We start from the raw sequence: 23,271 nt of genomic DNA, 5'->3' as shown, positions 1-23,271 counted from the left end.
GCTCAGGAAAATCCGCGGTCCCAGCCACAATAGCGAACCACATTGTGGGCTGCGTTCAAGCCCTCAAGAAAACCCTGCTAGCTAGTTAGCAGCTAGGCTAGTTGCTACGCCAAACAGCTCCTCAGACCCAGCCTTGGTCGGCAGGATCTCTGGACAGATAGTAGCAGTCCCACCTACTGATGCTAACCACATCGCGGGATCCAAACACAAAAGGTAGCTAGTTATTAAGAAATGTTTCAATAGACTTTCCAAAACAACAAACCGCGCTCTCCCTCGTTCTGCGGGGGTCTCCATGTCGTGCCCCTCTCTCCACTGACGAGTCAGATGCAGTCTGAACACTGACACCAGCCATTTTATAGAGAGTGGATCCGATTGGCTTTGTTCCTTGTCCATTTGTTAAGGAGATTGCAAATCCCATATACTTACTGTGTCTCAAAATACCACTTGTTTATGACTTACTCAGCCAATGTGTGAAATCACTGCATTTTTTGGACTGTTTTAACTCACTGTTTTAACTTAGCTGCAAGTGTTTTATAAAGAGGTGAGAACATAGCTAGAAAATGGGAGTGTTATGTCATTGTGTTGTCAGTCGTACTGTGCTATAATGTCTGTGATGCCAACTGATGTCATCAACAGGCCACTTGTGTGTGTGTTTGTAGTGTGTGTGTAATCCTGTGTCTCACCTTGTTGCTCTGACTTGTTTTTCAGCCCAGAATGTGACGGTGGATGAGATTCTCTCTGCCTACAGACAGGCCTGCGTGAAACTCAACTGTAAACTCATCCCCAAAGTGCTCAAACAGATGCAGGTAAACCTGAATGAAACGCACACAGATATAGATAGAAAAATAAGTATCCATGCCACTACTTCAGTAGCCTAATAACAGCACTGAAACACGAGGCATCATTCAGGCTTTATTGGCTTTAGAGTCTTGTCGTGGAGCTGGATTAGGCCTACATCTGGACTTTAAATCCCCAACACCATCACCACCTCATCGAAATCTGGTACCAGTGGAACCCTCTCACCCCTCATCACTCCTGGCACCCAATCAAACATCACCTGACCTCAAACCACCCTGCTGGGGCAGCTCACTCACACCCACCATGGGGATTGTCATGTTGCTAGCTGGGCTTTGCTGACAGCAGCAGGGGGATTAATGTGCTGTGTCTTTCTTGTTTGTTGATGTTTGTTTTTCTGTTTGCAAGGTCATGTGTGCTCTAATCCCTAAGAATAAGCAGTTCCTGAGATCTGATAGGGAATGCCTCTACTGTTAAAACATTTTTATATATATATATATATATATATATATATATATATATATATATATATATATATATATATATACCGGTGCCTCGCTCGTGTGCGTGTTTGTGCCTGTGAATGTGCCTACATGAACATGTTAATGCATGAGTGGGCATTGTTTGGGTTCGTTCAGTTGAAAGCCTGTTATGCAGAGACTTTCCTTTGTCTTGGCGACAGAACAGGAATGAATGGGGAAACCTGTGAAAGGCCTATTTCACCTTTAAGTGACTGGGCAGAACAGGGGGAGGGCTCATGATTGGTTAACCGATTATGACACGGACCATGCCTGTTTGTACTTGGCTTATCGCTGTGATTCTTATTGTCCAGTAGTCTTTTTCCTTTCCGTTCATGTGAGAGGTCAACCAATGCAGTATTGATACCATGATATTTGCTTGTAAAGAGAGCAATCACAGATGGAATTAGTAATGTGTCGATGGATGGAAATTAAGAGCAAGACCGAGGCACAGCCATAAGTAGCATAAGAGGGTGTGTGACCCTCCTACTGTAAGTTGCCACGGTTACCTGCCCAGCGACCCGCGCACTCCAGCATGTCTCTGTCTGCTGTGCCATGTCATTGGAAAGTTTGAGTGAGTATTTATGGAAGTGCTTACTCCTCAAGACCAACCCCAGAACTCTGGCCACCCATCCGTCCACCCTTAACACACTCACGCATACGCCCACACATGCGCACAGACATTCAAACACATTCTCAAACACACACCCTTGAACAGTACAAACATACACACACACATGCTAAAGCAGCCTACTGTCAACATTCTGTTGATGGTCAATAGCCTTCTGTTGATGGTCCATACACACCCCCCTTGCTTGCATGCAGAAGTATAGGCGGGTTTTAATACCCACAGTATCTTCCTAAAGCCTCCTGAGCAGGTTAGTCTTTCTCTGTTGTGTGTTTGGTCTTAGCAAGAGAATGGGCTTCAGGGTGTGTGCACGTGGGATGACAGTAGGAATCTGCAGTGGGTGAGGATGAGCTCATATGGACGAGTCACTAAGGGTGAGTGACAGGCAGGCTGGTAGCAGGATGTGGAGTGCAGGGACATGTTATAACTGTCGGATGTTTGCAGTTTGCTCTGCCACTGCCCACACACAGGACACTAGGGCTGGGCGATAGGGCTTTAAGCTTTTTTCAAACTTATGGGCGAGTCGCCCATATCTCGATTTTTGTGAAGTTTTCTCTAAATAAGCTTTGTTGTATAATTAAAAGGTCAAATCCCCTGCATTTAAAAAAGTCAACAATAACCTATTGAATTCAGAGCTCGTGTAATTATACCTAGGCTGAATATATGCCTTCTACAACCTTAAGACCCAGTAATAATTTAATTATTTTATCAAAATACTTATACCTGCTTTTTTGCAAAAGTCACTGATCTGGCTTTCAGGTATGTCTTTAAAAATGACCTTTTTGTTAGGGGATCCCGAGTGGCGCAGCGGTCTAAGGCACTGCATCTCCGTGCTAGAGGCTACACTACAGACCCTGGTTCGATTCCAGGCTGTATCACAACCGGCCATGATTGGGAGTACCATAGTGCGGCACACAATTGGCCCAGCGGCATCCGGGTTTGGCCAGGGTAAGCCATCATTGTAAATAAGAATTTGTTCTTAAATTACTTGATCAAGTTAAATAAAAACAAATATTTCACAATCTCTGAATTCAGCTAACAAGGCAAAACCGTTGACTAGTAATGAACACACCCTTCTGTCCGTCTCCAACCGTTTGAACAGCGTGTTAGCCTGTCCACTTTGTTCACATGTTGAAATCAAGTGGCCTACCTTATTTCTCAGAATGAGAACGAGTTGCCAATTCCTTTTATATAATAGTTTTGTGCTTATTGCACAAACACTAAACAGCTAGTATAACAATCTTTATTTGACCAAAATGCTGCTAGAGATACGTGGTACTGTAATGCGCTCGCGACAGACTGAGCATTCATTTTCCAGAGTCAATGTTCATTGGTACATCTGTTTTAGTAGTATCTGCTCTGCTTGAAATGTGAGGAGTTGAAAAACAACCTTTCTAACCCTGTTTAACTTCTTCTCTATTACAGTAAAATAATGTCTTCATGTGTTTCGGTGTCCATATGACCGATTCTGTTGGACCAAACCTCAAATGCAAATAGCGAGTTGAAACCGTTTGTCAGAGAGGAAGGCGTGAGCTCTCATCTTTGTTGTTGTGGGTGGTAGAGGGAGGGGCGTGGGAGAAAGAGGCGAAGCGAGAGGTTTCACACTCGCCAAAATCTGTCCAAAATAATCCCTATGCGCTTATTTTTAACCTAAGCTTGTCGCCTGCTTTCCCGCCTTTTGGGACAACGACTCCCGTTGTTCTGGTGGAGACATGAGCATCTCTTCATTATATACAGATCTCTGGTGTAAATGGGAAGGTGCACAGGACAGAAGGGAGCGAACGAGACGAGACCAAAAAGACAACATGAGAACACAGGACATAAACGCTCATAAAAACATAAAAATACCCAAAAAAAACTTGCAATACAGGCATGTGAAATATCGTGCCGAAACATACATTCAAATGAATTGAATTCATTTGATATATTGCCCAGCCCTACAGGGGACACACACTGTACAAACACGCATGTTCCTGGTAGAAGAATTGCCTCCCCCTTACTTCCCTCTCAACCCTTGTACTGTCGCCGGTCTTTCCCTTCTGCAGCCCTCATTCCTCGCAAAAAAACGTAATCTGCCTCAATCTGCCTTCTCGTTCTATCTTGCTTGTTTGTGTGTGTGACGGAGGTTCAGGGAATCTCCCATCACCCCACTCAGGCGGTGTTTAGTCATTGGCGAGAGAGGGGGAGACATCACGCACACTTGTGGAAAGACTCATCACTGCTTAGCTGGCCTTCTGATCGGGCCGAAAAATAAAGCCTGTGTAACTTTCCACTGTGGGGTTAACAGCTAGTGAATACACTGTCGTCAGTGTGTTGGCTACTGGTCTGCTCTGGTCCACTATGGCACAGTTTTTCTGCTTAGTCATCCTTGGAGGGAAAAAAAACGGCTATATAAACAGACCCGTCAAACAAAATGGCTTCCCAGAAAGAGGAGTTTTTAGTGGGACCCCCCACCTTCCCTGTAAATGCACTCTTTATTTAGTGTGTACTGTGCACGTGGTGTCCGGCCAGGGGCCTACAGGTTACCTACATTAAGTTTGTGTGTTTAAGGGACTCTAGCCTATTCGGTGGCTGTGTGTGGAATGCCTGAGCCTCAGTAGCCCCAACCAAAGCCCTCAGGGCCTGGATGCTTGGCAGCCCTGTGTCACATTTCTGCCTCTACTGCTCCCCCTCTGCACAAGGACATTGAATCTCCCTCTCTGTCACACACACCCATACTGTACACACACAACTATAGATCTATACTCGCATGTACACTCACTCAAGGACATGGATATGCACTTTGGCATACTCATGACTCATTAAAGTGTGTAGGCCTACACACACACTCATTATTCAGGTACAGACATACCTACAGCCACACAGTCCTATTGTTTCCTGTTGTCGATTCCCTGTGCACTGCCGTATCGGGTTCCCTTTCCATAGTTCCTCCCTCACCCCTCTCAGACACACACACATATATATATATAATCACCCCAGGTAGGAGTGGAGGACCTGCCAATCCCGAACGCCACGGAGGGTCACACAGAATGAAGGACACACACCATCAGCTCCAGAAAAGTGTTCAGTCAGATTAACGTATCTGTACCGGAGTAGACCCTGTGGGTCTCACGTGTCTTGACTGTCTGCTGCTCACACACTCACTGACCAGAATAGGTCCGTCTTTCCTCTCACACTAAGCCACATTCACATGCATCTGCTGTAGGCTTCTGGCAACATAGTATATTGCACTAATGGCTATGTTTATTCATGACAGGTGACTAAACCAGCTGTAGTAATGGTACAATTACTATTTAATTTGCTCCAGAGGGGTGTGTTTGTATTCATGAATGATCCCCATTACTCTTCCTGGGGTCCATCAACATTAAGGGAGTTGTATACAATTTAAAATATTACGTGACATTACTCTTCCTAACACTTTACCCAATAAGTTTAGTGTGTTCCCTCAGGCCACTACTCCACTATCACATATGTACAATACAACATCCATGTGTACATATGTGTGTGTCTTATCATGTGTCTGTGCCTTTGTCTCTTCATAGTCCCCGCTGTTCCATAAGGTGTATTTTTCTGTTTTTTAAATCTGATTCTACTGCTTGCATCACTTACCTGATGTGGAATAGAGTTCCATGTAGCCATGGCTCTATGTAGTACTTTGCGCCTCCCATAATCTGTTCTTGTTTTGGGGATTGTGAAGAAACCTTTGGTGGCATGTCTTGTGGGGTATGCATGGGTGTCCGAGCTGTGTGCTAGTTGTTTTAAACCACACTTCTTACAAAAACAAGTAGTGATGTACTCAATCTCTCCGCCACTTTGCGCCATGAGATTTACATGCACATTTTTGTTAGCTCCCCGTGTACATTTAAGGGCCAGCTAAGCTGCCCTGTTCTGAGCCAATTGTAATTTTCCAAGGACCCTCTTTGTGGCACCTGACCACACGACTGAACATTAGTTCAGGTGCGACAAATCGAGTCTGTAGGACCTGCCTTGTTGATAGTGTTGTTAAAAAAGCAGAGCAGCGCTTTATTATGGACAGACTTCTCCCCATCTTAGCTACTATTGTATCAATCAATGTTTTGACCATGACAGTTTACAATCCAGGGTTACTGCAAGCAGTGTAGTCGCCTCACCTCAATTTCCACATTATTCAACACAAGATTTAGTTGAGGTTTAGTGGATGATTTTCCCCAAAATATTTAGGACTTATAACTTATTCCTTGCCTCCCATTCTGAAACTAACTGCAGCTCTAAGTGTTGCAGTGATTCAACTTGATGTAGTAGCTGATGTGTTGAGTCATCCACATACATAGACACACTGGCTTTCTCAAGGTCAGTGGCGTGGCATTAGTCAAGATTGAAAAAAAGGGGCCTAGACAGCTGCCCTGAGGAATTCTTGATTCTACCTTGATTATTTTGGAGAGGCTTCCATTAAAGAACACCCTCTGTGTTCTGTTAGACGGGTTACTCTTTATCCACAATATAGCAGAGAGTATAAAGCCATCATTTTCCATCAGAAGACTATGATCGATAATGTAAAAAGCCGTACTGAACTCTTACAAAACAGCTCACAATACTTTTATCAATTTCTCTCAGCCAATCATCAGTAATTTGTGTAAGTGCCGTGCTTGTTGAATGTCCTTCCCTATAAGCGTGCTGAAAGTCTGTTGTCAATTTGTTTACAGTAAAATGTGACCTGTTTCAGGAAACTAGGCGTATGTCACGGGTCACTACTTCACAGGAGAGCCGTTTTTTATTTAACTAGGCAAGTCAGTTAAGAACAAATTCTTATTTACAATGACGGCCTACCAAAAGGCAAAAGGCCTCCTGCGGGGACGGGGGCCTGGGATAAAATAAATACTATATAAATATAGGACAAAACACACATCACGACAAGAGAGACAACACTACATAAAGAGAGACCTAAGACAACAACATAGCAAGGCAGCAACACAACATAACAACATAGTGGCAGGACAAAACATGGTCCAAACATTGTTGGGCACAGACAACCGCACAAAGGGCAAGAAGGTAGAGACAACAACACATCACATATAGCAGCCACAACTGTCAGTAAGAGTGTCTATGATTGAGTCTTTGAATGAAGAGATTGAGATAAAACAGTCCAGTTTGAGTGTTTGTTGCAGCTCGTTCCAGTCGCTAGCTGCAGCGAACTGAAAAGACGAGCGGCCCAGCGACGTCTGTGCTTTGGGGACCTTTAACAGAATGTGACTGGCAGAACGGGTGTTGTCTGTGGAGGATGAAGGCTGCAGTAGATATCTCCGATAGGGGTGTGTGAGGCCTAAGAGGGTTTTGTAAATAAGCCTCAACTAGTGGGTCTTGCGACGGGTATACAGAGATGACCAGTTTACAGAGGAGTATAGAGTGCAGTGATGTGTCCTATAAGGAGCGTTGGTGGCAAATCTGATGGCCGAATGGTAAAGAACATCTAGCCGCTCGAGAGCACCCTTGCCTGCTGATCTATAAATTATGTCTCCGTAATTTAGCATGGGTAGGATGGTCATCTGAATCCGGGTTAGTTTGGCAGCTGGGGTGAAAGAGGAGCGATTTACGATAGAGGAAACCACGTCTAGATTTAACTTTAGCCTGCAGCTTTGATATGTGCTGAGAGAAGGACAGTTTGCCTTGGACTGTTTTCCAAAACAAACAAGGAGTAAATTGAAAGGTCATTGTTTTTCTGCTGTCGTCTGTAGTTTCTCACACTAATGGCTTTCTGGCTGGGCTATGTTCAACTCAAAGTCAGATCCTAGCAGAGCTTCAGAGCCATGATCCATTCTCAGCTATCTATCACTGCTGAACTTGAACAGACTTGGCTTTATTTTATCATCTGCATTTTTAAGTATTGACATTAACATACAAGCGGATGGCTCTAATCTTGGTTCTTGGTTGTGTAGGTCACATCCCTGAAAATACAATCCGGTGAACTTTGCTTTTGATACGAGGACACAGGTCTGTTTTAGCTAATGTACTCAGCGTTGGCTATCTGATGAGCAGCCAGCGAACGGTGGCAGGGGAGGTGAGGTTATTGAGTGCATGTTCACTGTGCCGTGTAGTGCAGCGCGGTGGGGGGGGGGGTTAGTAAGAAAGGCGACGGGTTTTGTCGGTGGGCTGGGGAAGGGTGGATTGGAATAGCCCCACCCCACCCCCCCTCCAGTGGTGTCGTTTTCATCCCTAGAGTGGGAATACAATTCTTTGAATGCAGCAGCATTATGACACTAACTGTGCATAATAGAACTGGTTGCTGTGGAGTGAGGACACACACACACACGTCACGTAAACAGTCTTGTGGGGTGTATAGAGAGGTGACTGAGGGCAATATCTGCCAAAGGCCTCAATAACGCACTGTAATCACAATGTGTCCAGCTCCGGTTTCATGAACCTGCTACATTTTCAGATGGTACTATTTCCCTTGTCCTTTGAACGCGTGCATTTTATTGGCACGAAATGGCTGCCGTGCGTCAGCCAGGTGAGTGTTCCGACCAATGTTCCCTCTAAACTGAGTGTTTGGCCAGTAGCTCCGAGACTGCCGCACAGAAATATCAGCCCACAGAGAGAAGCACGAGACTGAACTTCACTCAACTTTCTAGAGCAGTGGTCACCAACTGGTTGATCGCATTCATTGTCGATTGCCAAACATTTCTGTGAAAACAACCTCAACGATAAAGCCCTGTTCCTGTTTATTGTTCCTATTTATTGGGCTGTTGGCGGTAGAAGCACCCGATGCAGCTGCCCTGTGCCCGGGAGGGGAACTATTGCCATTTTGAACCATTGCATGTGTTTGAAGGTATAAACTCTGCCTTCCCACGCCTACCGCTGGCCAATCAGATGGCTCGGGTGACTGTGTCTGCAGTAACGTAGCAGGCGCAAAAAAAAGCTACAGCAAAAGTTGATACTTTACTTACTTCTTACCCTGCACTGTCAATACTTTGTATTCAACACTTATAAGCCATAAAAATGTGCGTTTTTCCTATTTCTACTCAGCGCTACAACAAGCACTGCAGCAGTAATGACTGAGTAGGAAAGTGTAGCTATAGGCTTGCATTGTTGTTGTTAGCGGCTTGGGTCTTTTTCTAATCAGGTGTAACAACATGAGTTTGTGCATGAGGCAGAAATAATTCGCCAGCTGGAAGACGGTGTTCCTTTTTGGTCAGTGTCAGTGGAGGAAAGGGAGAGCGGAGGGCCGTTGAGTGGCGGACCCTCAGTCTGCTGCTCTCTCCCTCCGCTGAGACTGACCAGCAGAGGCAGGCACCATCAGCCCAGAAAAATAAAAAGCGAATTATTTAAATGTATGCTCACTCCGCTGTACTTCACAAATAATACAACAACAGATCATGTAGCCTACCTCAAATTTTGAAATATATATATTTTTAAATGTCCCGAACAACAATGCATTGGCAGGCCAATTCAAGCAAAGCCAATATGCTGTGATAATGTATTGGTCCTATAGCTTATTGCACAAACCTCATTGCTATTGTACTGTTTTTAATTGGTTAATGTTGCATAGGCTTACATTTAAGTCATGTTAAAAAAAAAAATCTGAGTGGTAGATCTCTGCTTGCTTTTTGACTCCGTGATCTTGACTCAGAAAAGGTTGGTGACCACTGTTCTAGAGTTTTCCCTGTTAACACTATCAACGTTTCCCTTTACTGTGGCAATTTTGATTGACTCAACACAATAGTAGCCACTTTCAATGCAACATACCGGAAAGAAGAAAAAATAACGGAAGAGATTTTGTCGTAGGCATCGGAGTAGGATTCTATTGTATTGACACGCGCTACTCAGCCCATACTCTACACAGACCGCTGCGGCATAAACAATCAGAGCTGCAGTAAGCCTATATGCAAAATAGACAATTGACATATACAGTGGGGAGAACAAGTATTTGATACACTGCCGATTTTGCAGGTTTTCCTACTTACAAAGCATGTAGAGGTCTGTAATTTTTATCATATGTACACTTCAACTGTGAGAGACGGAATCCAAACTGACCAATCCAAACTCATCTGCCAGCATGTCCAGCCCACTCATTATCTCAGCCAATCATGGATATCAGGAAAGTGGCAGCCTTTTTCTGTGGCTAAACCGACTAGGCTCGTAATTTAACAATTTAATTAATATTTACAGATGGCATACAAGTTTATCAAGGCACATGAAAGTTCACATGTTCGAGAAGGCATTTTGATTTAAAAAAATGTAGTTTACATTCAGACGGCACTCCTGTGAAGTAGTGACCCGCGACATACACCTAGTTTCCTGAAACGGATCACATATGGGTCTGTACCATTTACTTTGAACTGGACTGTGTTTACAGCATGAGCGGTCGTGAGTAGATACAGCTCTCGCTTTGATCTCAAAAACAAGCGCATGTAGCCACGTGTGCACATGTTGTTCACATCCTTTGCTAGTTACTGAGTTATTAGCCCAGTTATAGATCATTTGTAGTTAGCAACAGGGGAGGGATTGCTTCCTACAAGAGCACAAACCGTATACATTTCTAGACATCTTTAAAAAGCGAGGTTTTTTTGTCTCATGGAATGTAGATCTACATTGAAGACCAAACATTGGCTGCTACTGTAGGCTGAATAATATTTCCATTGTTTTTGATGGTAGGCCACTCTGGTAGGCCTACATTATGATCAAATAGCCACAGTAGCCTACATTGCCACTGTTTAAACTGTAACTTAAGGCAAGTACAGCCTCAGTGTTCACAGTAAACGCTTGCTGGAAGTTGCACAGAATTTTCACAACGTTCAAGTAACTTTCAAGTTTGCGCTCAGCAGACAATATTTGCTCAGTGCCGGAAAAAATGAGGGAACATTGGTTACAACACACACACACACACACACACACACACACACACACACACACACACACACACACACACACACACACACACTGTGTGTGAACGGGAAGAATCACCCTGTACCTATGTGGAGATCTGAGACATTTTAACAGATAAAAGACACTGGATATTATTATTGGCACACTATCATACTATGACAATAGTCCAGATAACAGAAGAAATGCTTTGTCTGTTGTTTTCCTGTCTGTTCAAGCAGGTATTGGCTTGATGTTGTATTCTGCTGATGTAAGAGTGCACACACACACACATTAATCCCGTTGAGCAATCGTATTTTACCGATCTGTTCTTCGTGTCAACGGTTTAAGTCTATGTACACAGGAGCAGTTTTTCATTTACATGGGTTCAAATTGGTCACCTTTTTATGTGATCAAAGTCAAGTCTGTCTGTGTGGTGACATTTTCCTGCTGTGTCGTCTGTCTGAATGATTGGGTTTGTGTATCTGACTGAGGGTTGTTCTGTTCCACTGTGTTTCTTAGGAGCTGAAAGACCTAACTCATCGAAACGAATGCCTGGACCTTAAAGGTAAGCCTATACTAAGACGCACGCATACAAAGACACGCACGCACACTACCGGTCTTACTTTAGGTGGAACTGTGTGTCCCTCCAGGTGAGAAGCTGGACTATAAGGCGTGTGAGTCCCTGGAGGAGGTGTTCAAGAGGGTCCAGTTTAAAGTGGTGGACCTGGAGCAGACCAGCCTGGATGAAGATGTATGTTTGTCCACACTCTTTACTCTCTTTCCACCTTTTCTCCCTTCCCGGTTTCCCCTCCTATCTTCCATTTACCACGTCTCTTCAACTCTTTCTCATTATTTTTCCCCTCCTATGTCCCTGTCCTGTCATTCCCCCTCTCTGTTTTCCTCTCCCTCCCTCCCTCTGACAGGATGTCTAGTGTTTTCCCGAGGGTCGTGTGATTACTCTAGAGCTCTGAGTGTAAACACCATTCGAGAGGGGTTGGGTTGAGAGACACAGACGGACAGACGGTCAGACAGAGCTCTATTGAGTCTGACCACTTCTTATTTCCTCAAACAGATATTTGTAGGCTTGGCTCGATGAGTGAATGAGACACACACACAGACAGTCAGACACAGACAGACAGCTCTACTGTAGAGCAGAGGGACACAAACCGACGCTGCTGAGTCTGACCAGTTATTTCCTTTCGTAGGCTTGGCTCCATGAGCTACTCACTCATGTACAGTAAATGCACACACGTGTTGTCCATGCTTGAACAGACTATACTGTAGACCTACACTTTTATACATTCATGTGTGCATGCATAGATGCACCGACAGTACTGAAGAAATACGTCACGGTATAAATGCAGGCGCACCCCCACACTTGAGTACCACACTCACTGACTGCCCTGAAAATGTTACCGAACTGGCTCTGTGAGCTATATTTACCTTTGTTTCAGTGGCACAACCACGGAGTCTCCCCCCGAGGCAGAGGGTCGTGGTAGGGTACGGGGTTGTAGGGAGGCCTACCTGGGCGACAGAGGGAAAGGCAGCGAAAGAGTGGGTGAATGAGAGAGGCAGTGGTTGCGGCAGAGCCATGGGCCAGCCCAGTCGCTCTGTAGTGTGTTATCCTTTTCCAGCTGCCTCACTTCATCAGGCTCACTGTTAATGAGACGTACCGGGCTGTCCTCCATTCTTGTTCAGGTAGTGTTGTAGCTACACCAGCCAGTCAGGGTCATCCATCAGGACTTATTTGTTTAGTTTCTTTACTTTTGGACGGTCCTCGGTCATGGTTCTGGTCAGATAGAATCTGGTGGAACATTGTCTTAGCTTATTTAATTAAAAACAATGTTCTCTTTGATTTGATTTGCATGAATAATTCCACAGGCACAGTATTATTGCTGCCCTAGCCGCAGTCATCTCGCCCACACGCACACTCACTAACCAGTGGTATGTTCCAGCAGGCCCCCCCCCCCCACCACCACCCTTGAGCCGGCTAGCCATTTCCATAGTAAGAGGTTGTGCACAACTCTGTCAGCCCTTCCTCCCATAACACCCCTCTCTACCTTTTTTTTAATAACATACTGCAACACTTGTAGGTAATATGTTTATGGAATATTTCTCTTTTATGATCTTATCTTAGTAGTTAGGACATAAGGCCAGTGTAAAGTGTGGCCTAACATTTGACCCTCTCTAATCATGTCTCTCCCCTCTTCCTCCCAGGGTGCGTCAGCTCTCTTTGACATGATTGAGTACTATGAGTCGGCCACACACCTCAACATTTCCTTCAACAAGCACATCGGCACCCGCGGCTGGCAGGCCGCAGCCCACATGATGAGGAAGGTGAGAGGTCTTGACCTCTGGGGGAGTGAAATGAATGGTAGAACAGAGGATGTGATGCATGATGTTATCACCAACTATCTTTTATGTATTTTCGAAATGATTTTCTGAATGTTTCATTAGTCGTATGTACGGGATACAAATGGTATACACCGTCCAACGAAATGTTTACTTGCAGGTTCCTCCTCGACACAAAGCAACAACCAATAAGAAAAGTTAAGAATACAAGCATAAAGTAAATGGCTCAGTAGAATAGAATAAACATTGTAGCATAAGTATAATACAGGAAGGTGCAATTTATAGTCCAATATTTTGGCTTTTAGGGATTGGGGTCAAGTGTTTTTAAATTTTGCAGTATTTAGCAATCATAATAAGCAAGTGATGGGCTCTTAAATGACACAATGGGTAGACTCCAGCAGCATGTGTTGAATGCATTTAAATCAAAGGGTTTTGCAACGTATCCCCTATCCCCTGAGTTGATGAAACACAGTGAGTCATTAACACTTAGTCCACGTTGGTTTTAGAAAGACATCTCCCCTGGGCATGTATGATGATGAGACTTGCCTGCGGTCTCCACCTTAAGCACCCCCTGGGGCAGCGATCGGATGCTCGGGCATGCCGAAGGTTTTTTGTAATCATATGCTCCATGCACACACACGCGTGCGCTTTTTTTGGCTTACGTGTTAGTGTAGCAGACGGGGACCTGTGAAACTCACTACTCGGCGTGAAGCGCCGCCCCATGCGCCATTGGAAGGCCGTTTTCAATAGCGTGATGTATAGAGCCGCTTCAGGAGGGAGGTCACGTGTTTGCAAGGCAGAGGTCCTGGGATTGAGCCTTTGAGCCGAATCGCAGGCGAAGCAGTACTCTGAGCAAGCAGCGTGACGTCCTTCACATTTGCAGAGGTTCCGTGCGTGTCTGGACATGGCTATGAATATGTCATCATCGCTGCATGGGAGTCATATGTATTTGTTAGAGAATAATGGTATTGGCTTTCAGTCCCAGCCAGGGGATAATGCTCTTAACTGGCGCTGTGACGTGAGTCATCACTATCAGAGCTCTGATTACAGATTACGGGAGGTTGCTGGATTATGGAAGAGAGGTCAGGTCACAGTTAAACCCAAAGGAGTGTGTGTGTGTGTGCGCGCGCCTGCCTGCCTGCGCACGTTGTTCCCACACCCAGGGATGCTGGGAGGATTATCCAATATATATTTCAAGGACGTCCTCTATACAGGCGTGTTTGTGCACACATGGTTAAGGGCACATCGACAATTTTCCCCTAGCGACCTTTCGGTTACTGGCACAATGCTCTAACCGCTAGGCTACCGGCGGCCCATATTAGCCCCAGCGTACAGTACGTGGGCTGTAGCTCGCCGGCTAACCGAAGACGCACGCAAAACGGTCTGCTGTCATGGGTTAGCATGTCTACACGGAGGAGAAAATGTTTCTACCTCTGATTTGTGTCAGTGACTCATGAGGATGTCTGTATGAGATGTAGAAAATGGGTCTCCTTTCTTTGTACAACTGCGTATGTAAAAAGGGCTAAATAAAATAAATGTGATTTTGAAATGTTGGTTTGTGTTTTTGTCTGTCCCCAGACGAGCTCTCTGCAGTACCTTGACGCCCGCAACACGCCCCTGCTGGACCACTCTGCCCCGTTTGTGGCACGGGCTCTCCGCATCAGCGGCAGTCTTGCTGTGCTGCACCTGGAGAACGCTGGGCTCTCTGGACGACCACTCATGCTGCTGGGTAACAGGACGGGAAGAGGGGAGACAGGAAATCATCACTGTGTTAACTGAGAAGTTTTTTTGCCTCCATTTCCTCATCCTTTACTCATTTGTGTCTCCCTCCCTCTCTCATCTCTCCCTCTCTCCAGCCACGGCTCTGAAGATGAACATGAACCTACGGGAGCTGTACTTGGCTGATAACAAGCTGAACGGCCTGCAGGACTCGGCACAGCTGGGCAACCTGCTCAAGTTCAACTGCAACATCCAGATACTGGACCTCCGCAACAACCACATACTGGACTCTGGTAGGGATACAGCTCGCTGCTATCATCTCACCAACCTCTTCACTCTGTTTCTCGTCCAGTCCTCTCTCTCGCTCCCTTTCTCACCCTGTCTGAACCTTTCTTTCTCTCTCGCGCTCATTCTCTCTCTGTTGTCTCTCTCTCTCTCACACACCTTTTCTATCACATCATGACAACCTCGTAACCCAGTGTTGAGTTTTCTGTCTCGTAGTCCAAAAGGTCAGGTCTACAGGTCTAGCCCTAACCTCTCTCTCTCCCTCTACCTCTCCCTCTGTGTGATGTGCAGGTCTGGCCTATGTCTGTGAAGGCCTGAAGGAACAGAGGAAAGGCCTGGTCACTCTGGTGCTCTGGAACAACCAGCTAACGCACAACGGCATGGGCTACCTCGCAGCTGCACTGGTAAACACACACACACAACAAGAAATTAGGTGTTTTAATGTCACATGCACAAGTATAGTGAAATGCCAAGCATCTTCCACTGATGCTTTGCATCAGCACTCATGTGCGCGCACACACACATACAAATGTAATACAGTCATTAGGGTTGATGAAACTGTGGTTTGCATGTGCTCCCTGTACTCTGCTGATTTAAACAGTTCTGTGTGTGTGTGTGTGTCTGGAGCCTGCCTCACATGTCCCCCATATAAAACAAACTATGAATCCCTATGGGTTCCCTGCAGAACCATAGACATGTCTCAGGCTTGTCCTGTCAGGACAGAGAAGCTGGGTACAGGCCATTATCACAGATCCGGTTGCCAGGAGAACTGGGCTCAGCTTTAAAGGCTGGGCCTTGAATTAGGCATGGTAGTGATGTCTATATCTAGGCCTGTCAGTCAGTGGGATGGTGGCTCATACTAGTGCTGCTCCCAACAGTCGTTTATCATAGAGAAAGATCATGTTTTGACCGTGTGGAGGACTAGCAGGCCTGAGGGAGCGTGTTTTTCAGACAGAGTGGATGATATTGTGATTAGGGATGCACGATATATCGGCCGACATTAGCTAAAAATGCCAACATCGGTATCTGCCCGACGTCGAGTTTAACGCCAACGTTAAAAACCAAAGCTACGGTGCATACCTATATAACGTAGGTGCATGGCGTAATAACGCCACGTAAAATTTTGCGCAAAACAGCATTCCTAACCTAGCTAACTATAGCTACTGAAACAGATTATGTTGTGTTATTTGACACGTCAAATAGTGTTATTTGACACGCAAAGACCCAAATGGCGTTCCATAGAAATCCTGGTTAAGAATGAAACGACTGATCAAATGAACAACGAAACAGCAAGTAAGTGAAAGAAATAGGTTTTGATTATGTTTTACTGGTAATGGGGACATGGGTAAATGCCAACAAAATTACTTTTTGGTCAGTGTGTGTGTGTAACATTTATTTAACTAGGCAAGTCCGTTAAGAACAAATTATTTAACATTTACAGATGACGCTGGGCCAACTGTGCGCCGCCCTATGGGACTCCCAATCACGGATTTGATACAGCCTGGATTCGAACCAGGGATTGTAGTGGCGTGTGTGTGTGTTAACTATTTAACTGTACTAGAATGCTTAAAAAGACGCTAGTATTTTAAATATCGGTTATCATCTGTTTTTTTTGCAAGGAAAATATTGGATATCGGTATCGGCCAAAAATGTCATATCGGTGCATCACTAATTGTGAATATACTGTATATTATCCAGTTGGCATGAAGCTTAGTCGGACCCCCAGATGGACAGGTTTGGTACGACTGATACTTCCTACCTCACCATATCAAAATATAGAAATGAAAGGCAGCACCTACTAGAATGATGTCCCTTTAGATTGAGGAGTGTGGGGGGGTGTTGGGAATACTGAGGCCTTCTGGGAATGTTGGCACGTAGACACGAGATTCCGGGTCTTTGGAGAGGCCTGTCAGCTAGCATTTCCATCAGGGACTGGGTCCAGTGGTGCAGAAGACACGCTCTGGACATTCCTCTAACACTCATGMAAGAGATCCCATGACTGCAGACCTGCCAGCATGCACGCATTTTGCGTACCAACTACGTAACTCTCTGTCCATGTACGCAGGTACGAGATCCAAGTTAAAAGTACGCAGAAATTAATAGGGCTTGATTTATGTGTCGTTTTCTATTTTTTTAAATAATTAATAAATCCACTGAGTAAATCTAACATCCCGATTCTCGAGCTGCAACACACAGACATGTACGGAGTTTGTGTCAATGGACATGGAGATTAATACATCACTATTTGACGTAGCTACCTCGTGTCTGCCCCTCCTGTTTGTTGTGACGCTGAGTTTGCCGACTGTCAGCTGTACGTAAACACATGAACAAATCCCTTTTCGAACATAAGATGGACATTCAGTGGGCTCTAAAGTGCCAGCAGTTCACTCACATTTGCTAGTGAAAGAAATTAAATGCAAATATGAAAAATAACTTGACGCATTTGTGCGAGTATGATATACAGTGGGGAGAAGTAGTATTTGATACACTGCCGATTTTCCAGGTTTTCCTACTTACAAAGCATGTAGAGGTCCTGGAGTGGCCTAGCCAGTCTCCAGACCTGAACCCAATAGAAAATCTTTGGAGGGAGCTGAAAGTCTGTATTGCCCAGCGACAGCCCCGAAACCTGAAGGATCTGGAGAAGGTCTGTAATGGAGGAGTGGGCCAAAATCCCTGCTGCAGTGTGTGTAAACCTGGTCAAGAACTACAGGAAACGTATGATATCTGTAATTGCAAACAAAGGTTTCCGTACCAAATATTAAGTTCTGCTTTTCTGATGTATCAAATATTTATGTCATGCAATAAAATGCAAATGAATTACTTAAAAATCATACAATGTGATTTTCTGGATTTTTGTTTTAGATTCCGTCTCACAGTTGAAGTGTACCTATGATACAAATTACAGACCTCTACATGCTTTGTAAGTAGGAAAACCTGCAAAATCGGCAGTGTGTCAAATACTTGTTCTCCCCACTGTACATATAATTCTGCGTCTCATTAGTTGTATTTTCCACGTAACGTTACGAGGATCACGCAACCTGATAGACTGGTACTGTAATTATGATCCACGTCACAAAAAGCATTACAAAAGTATAATCAAAAATAAATCTAAACATCTTGGCATTAAATGGAGTCGGGAGTTTAGAAGACTGCCTGATGAAGAATGAGTGTCTGGTATTAGCTGTAGAGGCAATGCTTCTAAGATACCTTTGCACTAGATTTGCGAGTTGAATCTCCAATTTGGCTCGCGCGTGTGGTACTTTATAAAAAGTTGGACAGAGTTGGCAGGTCTGTGACTTCCTCCACTGCACTCTCATAATGGGAGAGACACATGTACATGTAGGTTTAGAACACCTACTCAGTCAAGGGTTTTTCTTTATTTTACTATTTTCTACATTGTAGAATAATAGTGAAGACATTTATTAAATAACACAAATGGAATCATGTAGTAACCAAAAAAGTGTTAAACAAATCAAAATATTTGATATTTTAGCTTCTTCAAAGTAGCCACCCGTGATGACAGCTTTGCACACTATTGGCATTCTCTCAACCAGCTTCACCTGGAATACTTTTCCAACAGTCTTGGATGATTTCCCACATATGCTGAGCACTTGTTGGCTGCTTTTCTTTCACCCTGCAGTCCAACTCATCCCAAACCATCTCAATTAGGTTGAGGTCGGGTGATTTGTGCAGGCCAGGTCATCTGATGCAGCACTCATCACGCTCCTTCTTGGTCAAATAGCCTTTACACATTCTTGAGGTGTGTTGGGTCATTGTCCTGTTGAAAAACAAATTATAGTCCCACTGAGCACAAACCAGATGGGATGGAGTATCGCTGCAGAATGCTGTGGTAGCCATGCTGGTTAAGGGTGCCTTAAATTCTAAATAAATCACTGACAGTGTTACCAGCAAAGCACCCCCACACAATCACACTTCTTCCATGCTTCACGGTGGGATCCACACATGTGGAGATCATCCGTTCATCTACTCTTCTTCTCACAAAGACACACTGGTTGGAACGAAAAATCTCTAATTTGGACTCATCAGACCAAAGGACAGATTTCCACCGGTCTAATGTCCATTGCTCGTGTTTCTAGGCCCAAGCAAGTCTCTTCTTGTTGTTGTCCTTTAGTAGTGGTTTCTTTGCAGCAATTCGGCCATGAAGGCCTGATTTCACGCAGTCTCTTCTGAACAGTTGATGTTGAGATGTCTGTTACTTGAACTTTGTGACTCTAGTTTACATACACATACACCTTAGCCAAATACATTTAAATTACGTTTTTCACAATTCCTGACATTTAATCCTAGTATTCCCTGTCTTAGGTCAGTTAGGATCACCGCTGTATTTTAAGAATGTGAAATGTCAGAATAATAGTAGAGAGAATGAGTTATTTCTTTCATCACATTCCCAGTGGGTCAGAAGTTTACATACACTCAATTAGTATTTGGTAGCATTGCCTTTAAATTGTTTAACTTGGGTCGAACGTGTTGTGTAGACTTCCACAAGCTTCCCACAATAAGTTGGGTGAATTTTGGCCCATTCAATCCTGACAGAGCTGGTGTAACTGAGTCAGGTTTGTAGGCCTCCTTGCTCGTACATGCTTTTTCAGTTCTGCCCACACATTTTCTAAAGGATTGAGGTCAGGGCTTTGTGATTTGCGACCAAGCTTCAACTTCCTGACTGATGTTGCTTCAATATATCCACATAATTTTCCTTCCTCATGATGCCATTTACTTTGTGAAGTGCACCAGTCCCTCCTGCGGCAAAGCACCCCCACAACATAATGCTGCCACCCCCGTGCTTCACGGTTGGGATGGTGTTCTTCGGCTTGCAAGTCTCCCCCTTTTTCCTCCAAACATAACGATGGTCATTATGGCCAAACAGTTCTATTTTTGTTTCATCGGACCAGAGGACATTTCTCCAAAAAGTCTGATCTTTGTCCCCATGTGCAGTTGAAAACCGTAGTCTGGCTTTTTTATGGTGGTTTTGGAGCAGTGGCTTCTTCCTTGCTGAGCGACCTTTCAGGTTATGTGGATATAGGACTCGTTTTACTGTGGATATAGAGACTTTTGTACCTTTTTCCTCCAGCATCTTCACAAGGTCCTTTGCTGTTGTTCTGGGATTGATTTGCACATTTCACACCAAAGTACGTTCATCTCTAGGAGACAGAACGCGTGTCCTTACTGAGCGCTATGACTGCTGCGTGGTCCCGTGGTGTTTATACTTGCGTACTATTGTTTGTACAGATGAACGTGGTACCTTCAGGCGTTTGGAAATTGCTCCCAAGGATGAACCAGACTTGTGGATGTCTATACATTTTTTTCTGAGGTCTTGGCTGATTTCTTTTGATTTTCCCATGATGTCAAGCAAAGAGGCACTGAGTTTGAAGGTAGGCCTTGAAATACATCCACAGGTACACCTCCTATTGACTCAAATTATGTCAATTAGCCTATCAGAAGCTTCTAAAGCCATTACATCATTTTCTGGAATATTCCAAGCTGTTTAAAGGCACAGTCAACTTAGTGTATGTGAACTTCTGACCCACTGGAATTGTGATACAGTGAAATAATCTGTCTGTAAACAATTGTTGGAAAAATGACTTGTGTCGTGCACAAAGTAGATGTCCTAACCGACTTGTCAAAACTATAGTTTGTTAGCAAGAAATTTGTGGAGTGGTTGAAAAACGAGTTTTAATGACTACTACCTAAGTTTATGTAAACTTCTGACTTCAACTGTATATACATTTTCAAAGTGATCGATACAGCCATCTCGTGGTACAGTGTTGTACTTTCCTTCGTACGTCACAGTATATTTTCTGCCCACTGTCCTATGCTATGTGTAAACCCTGTTCCTCTCGCTCTAGCCCTGTACCCAGAGTTTGGAGACCCTAAATCTGGGCCATAACTCTGTGGGGAACGAGGGGGTCCACAAGCTGAAGGACGGGCTGATCTCCAACCGCTCGGTGCTCAGGCTTGGCCTGGCGTCCACCAAGCTGTCCTGCGAGGGTGTGTGTCCTTATTTTGCTATTTACAGCTATTACAAACATTTTGATTGAAAACCAAGCTCATTGTGCATGTAAACGGAGCTGTTAGTGTGTGAAAAGGCATTGAGCTGAGCCCTGTACCACCACCTCACCCCCCCTGTACTGTATGTCAGGTGCCGTGGCAGTGGCAGAGTTCATCGCAGAGAGCCCCCGGCTGCTGCGTCTGGACCTGAGGGAGAACGAGATCAAGACGGGGGGCCTCATGGCCCTCTCCCTGGCCCTCAAAGTCAACACCTCCCTCCTACGCCTGGACCTGGACCGAGAGCCCAAGAAAGAGACTGTGAGAGAGGGAGGGGGGGTGATGGGGAGAAGTACAGAGAGGAGGGGGAACTGTATGCAAATTGCCCTTTTGTAACACATTGTCAAGATTAATTGTGTTGTCCAGGGAAAATAAATGGGGAAATGAATTTGTAGGAATGGGGGGAGTAGGGTTGACGTAGATGGGGGAACATCAACGTATGAACCCCCGATCTCTCCTTGTTCTCATCCCTCTGTTTTTTCCTTCCGTCTCCCAGGTGAAGAGCTTCATCGATACGCAGCGTTCCCTGCTGGCTGAGATCCAGAACGGCTGCAAGCGGAACTTCATCCTAGCCAAGGAGAAGGAGGAGACCGAGCAGCAGATGCATTCGGCCTCCATGGCCGAGATCGCCACCGAGGACAGAACCGAAAAGGAGGATGGAGCTGATTCCGGCGAGCATGTTGAAAAAGATGGGAAAGACAGTGGAGGAGAGGAAGGAGTAAAAGACACTGAGAGCCTGACTGACAGCCAATCGGCAGTGCGCTCTGAGGGAATAGTGTTGCCTTTGCTGTTGGAGTCCGACTCGGACACAGACGACGATGTGGAGGAAGAGGTGGTTCTCTCTAAAGCTCCCTCCGTCTCCCCTGTCCCCAAACACACTGGCCCTTCACTCCGGGCAGCGACAACCCAGCACCCCCTCAGTGCTTCACAGATGCCAACCGCCCCCTCTACCCCACCAGCTACGGGGGCTTTCATTTCAGGGATCACCGTCACGGAGTCCACGGGCCCCCCCGGTACGCCCCCTTCGCCGGGCCGCTGTATCTCTGTGTCGAGCCCCGGGAGGGGCCACAAGATCTTCATGGTGACCAGAGTAGAGAGCCCCTCTGACCAGCAGCAGGTTCTGGGGAAGATTGGCATGCACAACCCCAAGGCCTCAAAGGAGCCAGTGGTGTCACTAGTGAAGCAAACCACACATCGACCACAGGCCCCTTCACAACCCTCACAGGAGGAGGTGAGAACAGAACAGACACAACCCCAGACCACGCCCACGCCGCTGACACAGGAGGTGACACAGAGCCTGACAGAACAGATACAACCCCAGACCACACCACTGACACAGGAAGTGAGACAGAGCCTGACGGAACAGACACAACCCCAGACCACGCCCACGCCACTGACACAGGAGGTGACACAGAGCCTGACAGAACAGACACAACCCAGACCCACGCCACTGACACAGGAAGTGAGACAGAGCCTGACGGAAAACAGACACAACCCCAACCCGCCACGCCACTGCACACGAGGTGACACAGAGCCTGACAGAACAGACACAACCCCAGACCACGCCACTGACACAGGAAGTGGACAGAGCCTGACGGAACAGACAGCAACCCAGAACCACGCCCCACGCCACTGACACAGGAAGTGAGACAGAGCCTGACAGAACAGACACAACCCCAGACCACGCCACTGACACAGGAGGTGACACAGAGCCTGACAGAACAGACACAACCCCAGACCACGCCCACGCCACTGACACAGGAAGTGAGACAGAGCCTGACGGAACAGACACAACCCCAGACCACGCCACTGACACAGGAGGTGAGACCGAGCCTGACAGAACAGACACAACCCCAAACCACGCCACTGACACGGGGGCTGGTCCAGAGTTTAGATGAACCACAGACAATAGATCCTAAACAGACGGAGAAGAGTCCTGTTGCGCCAGAGGAACCTTCTTCTGAGGAGGCCGTAGTAGAGACTCCTAATGACCCGTCTGAGACGCTAGAACCACCATCCAACCTCCTAACCCAACCCACAGAGGAGGAAGTCGAGGGCGTTCTAGACAGTTCG

At 45.6% G+C, this 23,271-nt stretch overlaps 1 protein-coding gene across 1 annotated transcript in view; it reads left to right on the top strand.

Moving 5' to 3' along the window:
* ppp1r37 (protein phosphatase 1, regulatory subunit 37) overlaps nt 1-22,951 on the top strand; it is a 51,648-nt gene extending 28,697 nt beyond the window's left edge. Inside the window, exons 2-12 of the mRNA XM_070438368.1 lie at nt 709-806; nt 11,299-11,344; nt 11,430-11,530; nt 12,997-13,116; nt 14,710-14,860; nt 14,988-15,143; nt 15,427-15,539; nt 21,000-21,141; nt 21,293-21,459; nt 21,695-22,660; nt 22,722-22,951. Coding sequence (XP_070294469.1) covers nt 709-806; nt 11,299-11,344; nt 11,430-11,530; nt 12,997-13,116; nt 14,710-14,860; nt 14,988-15,143; nt 15,427-15,539; nt 21,000-21,141; nt 21,293-21,459; nt 21,695-22,660; nt 22,722-22,793 — 2,132 coding nt within the window. The 3' untranslated portion in view covers nt 22,794-22,951. The remainder of the gene's footprint in view (nt 1-708; nt 807-11,298; nt 11,345-11,429; nt 11,531-12,996; nt 13,117-14,709; nt 14,861-14,987; nt 15,144-15,426; nt 15,540-20,999; nt 21,142-21,292; nt 21,460-21,694; nt 22,661-22,721) is intronic.
* The last annotated feature ends 320 nt before the right edge of the window (nt 22,952-23,271 follow it).

This window comes from Salvelinus sp. IW2-2015, linkage group LG4p (genome assembly GCF_002910315.2).
Source record: "Salvelinus sp. IW2-2015 linkage group LG4p, ASM291031v2, whole genome shotgun sequence".
Taxonomy (NCBI): Eukaryota; Metazoa; Chordata; class Actinopteri; order Salmoniformes; family Salmonidae; genus Salvelinus; species Salvelinus sp. IW2-2015.
This window is presented reverse-complemented; position numbering and strand designations above follow the sequence as displayed.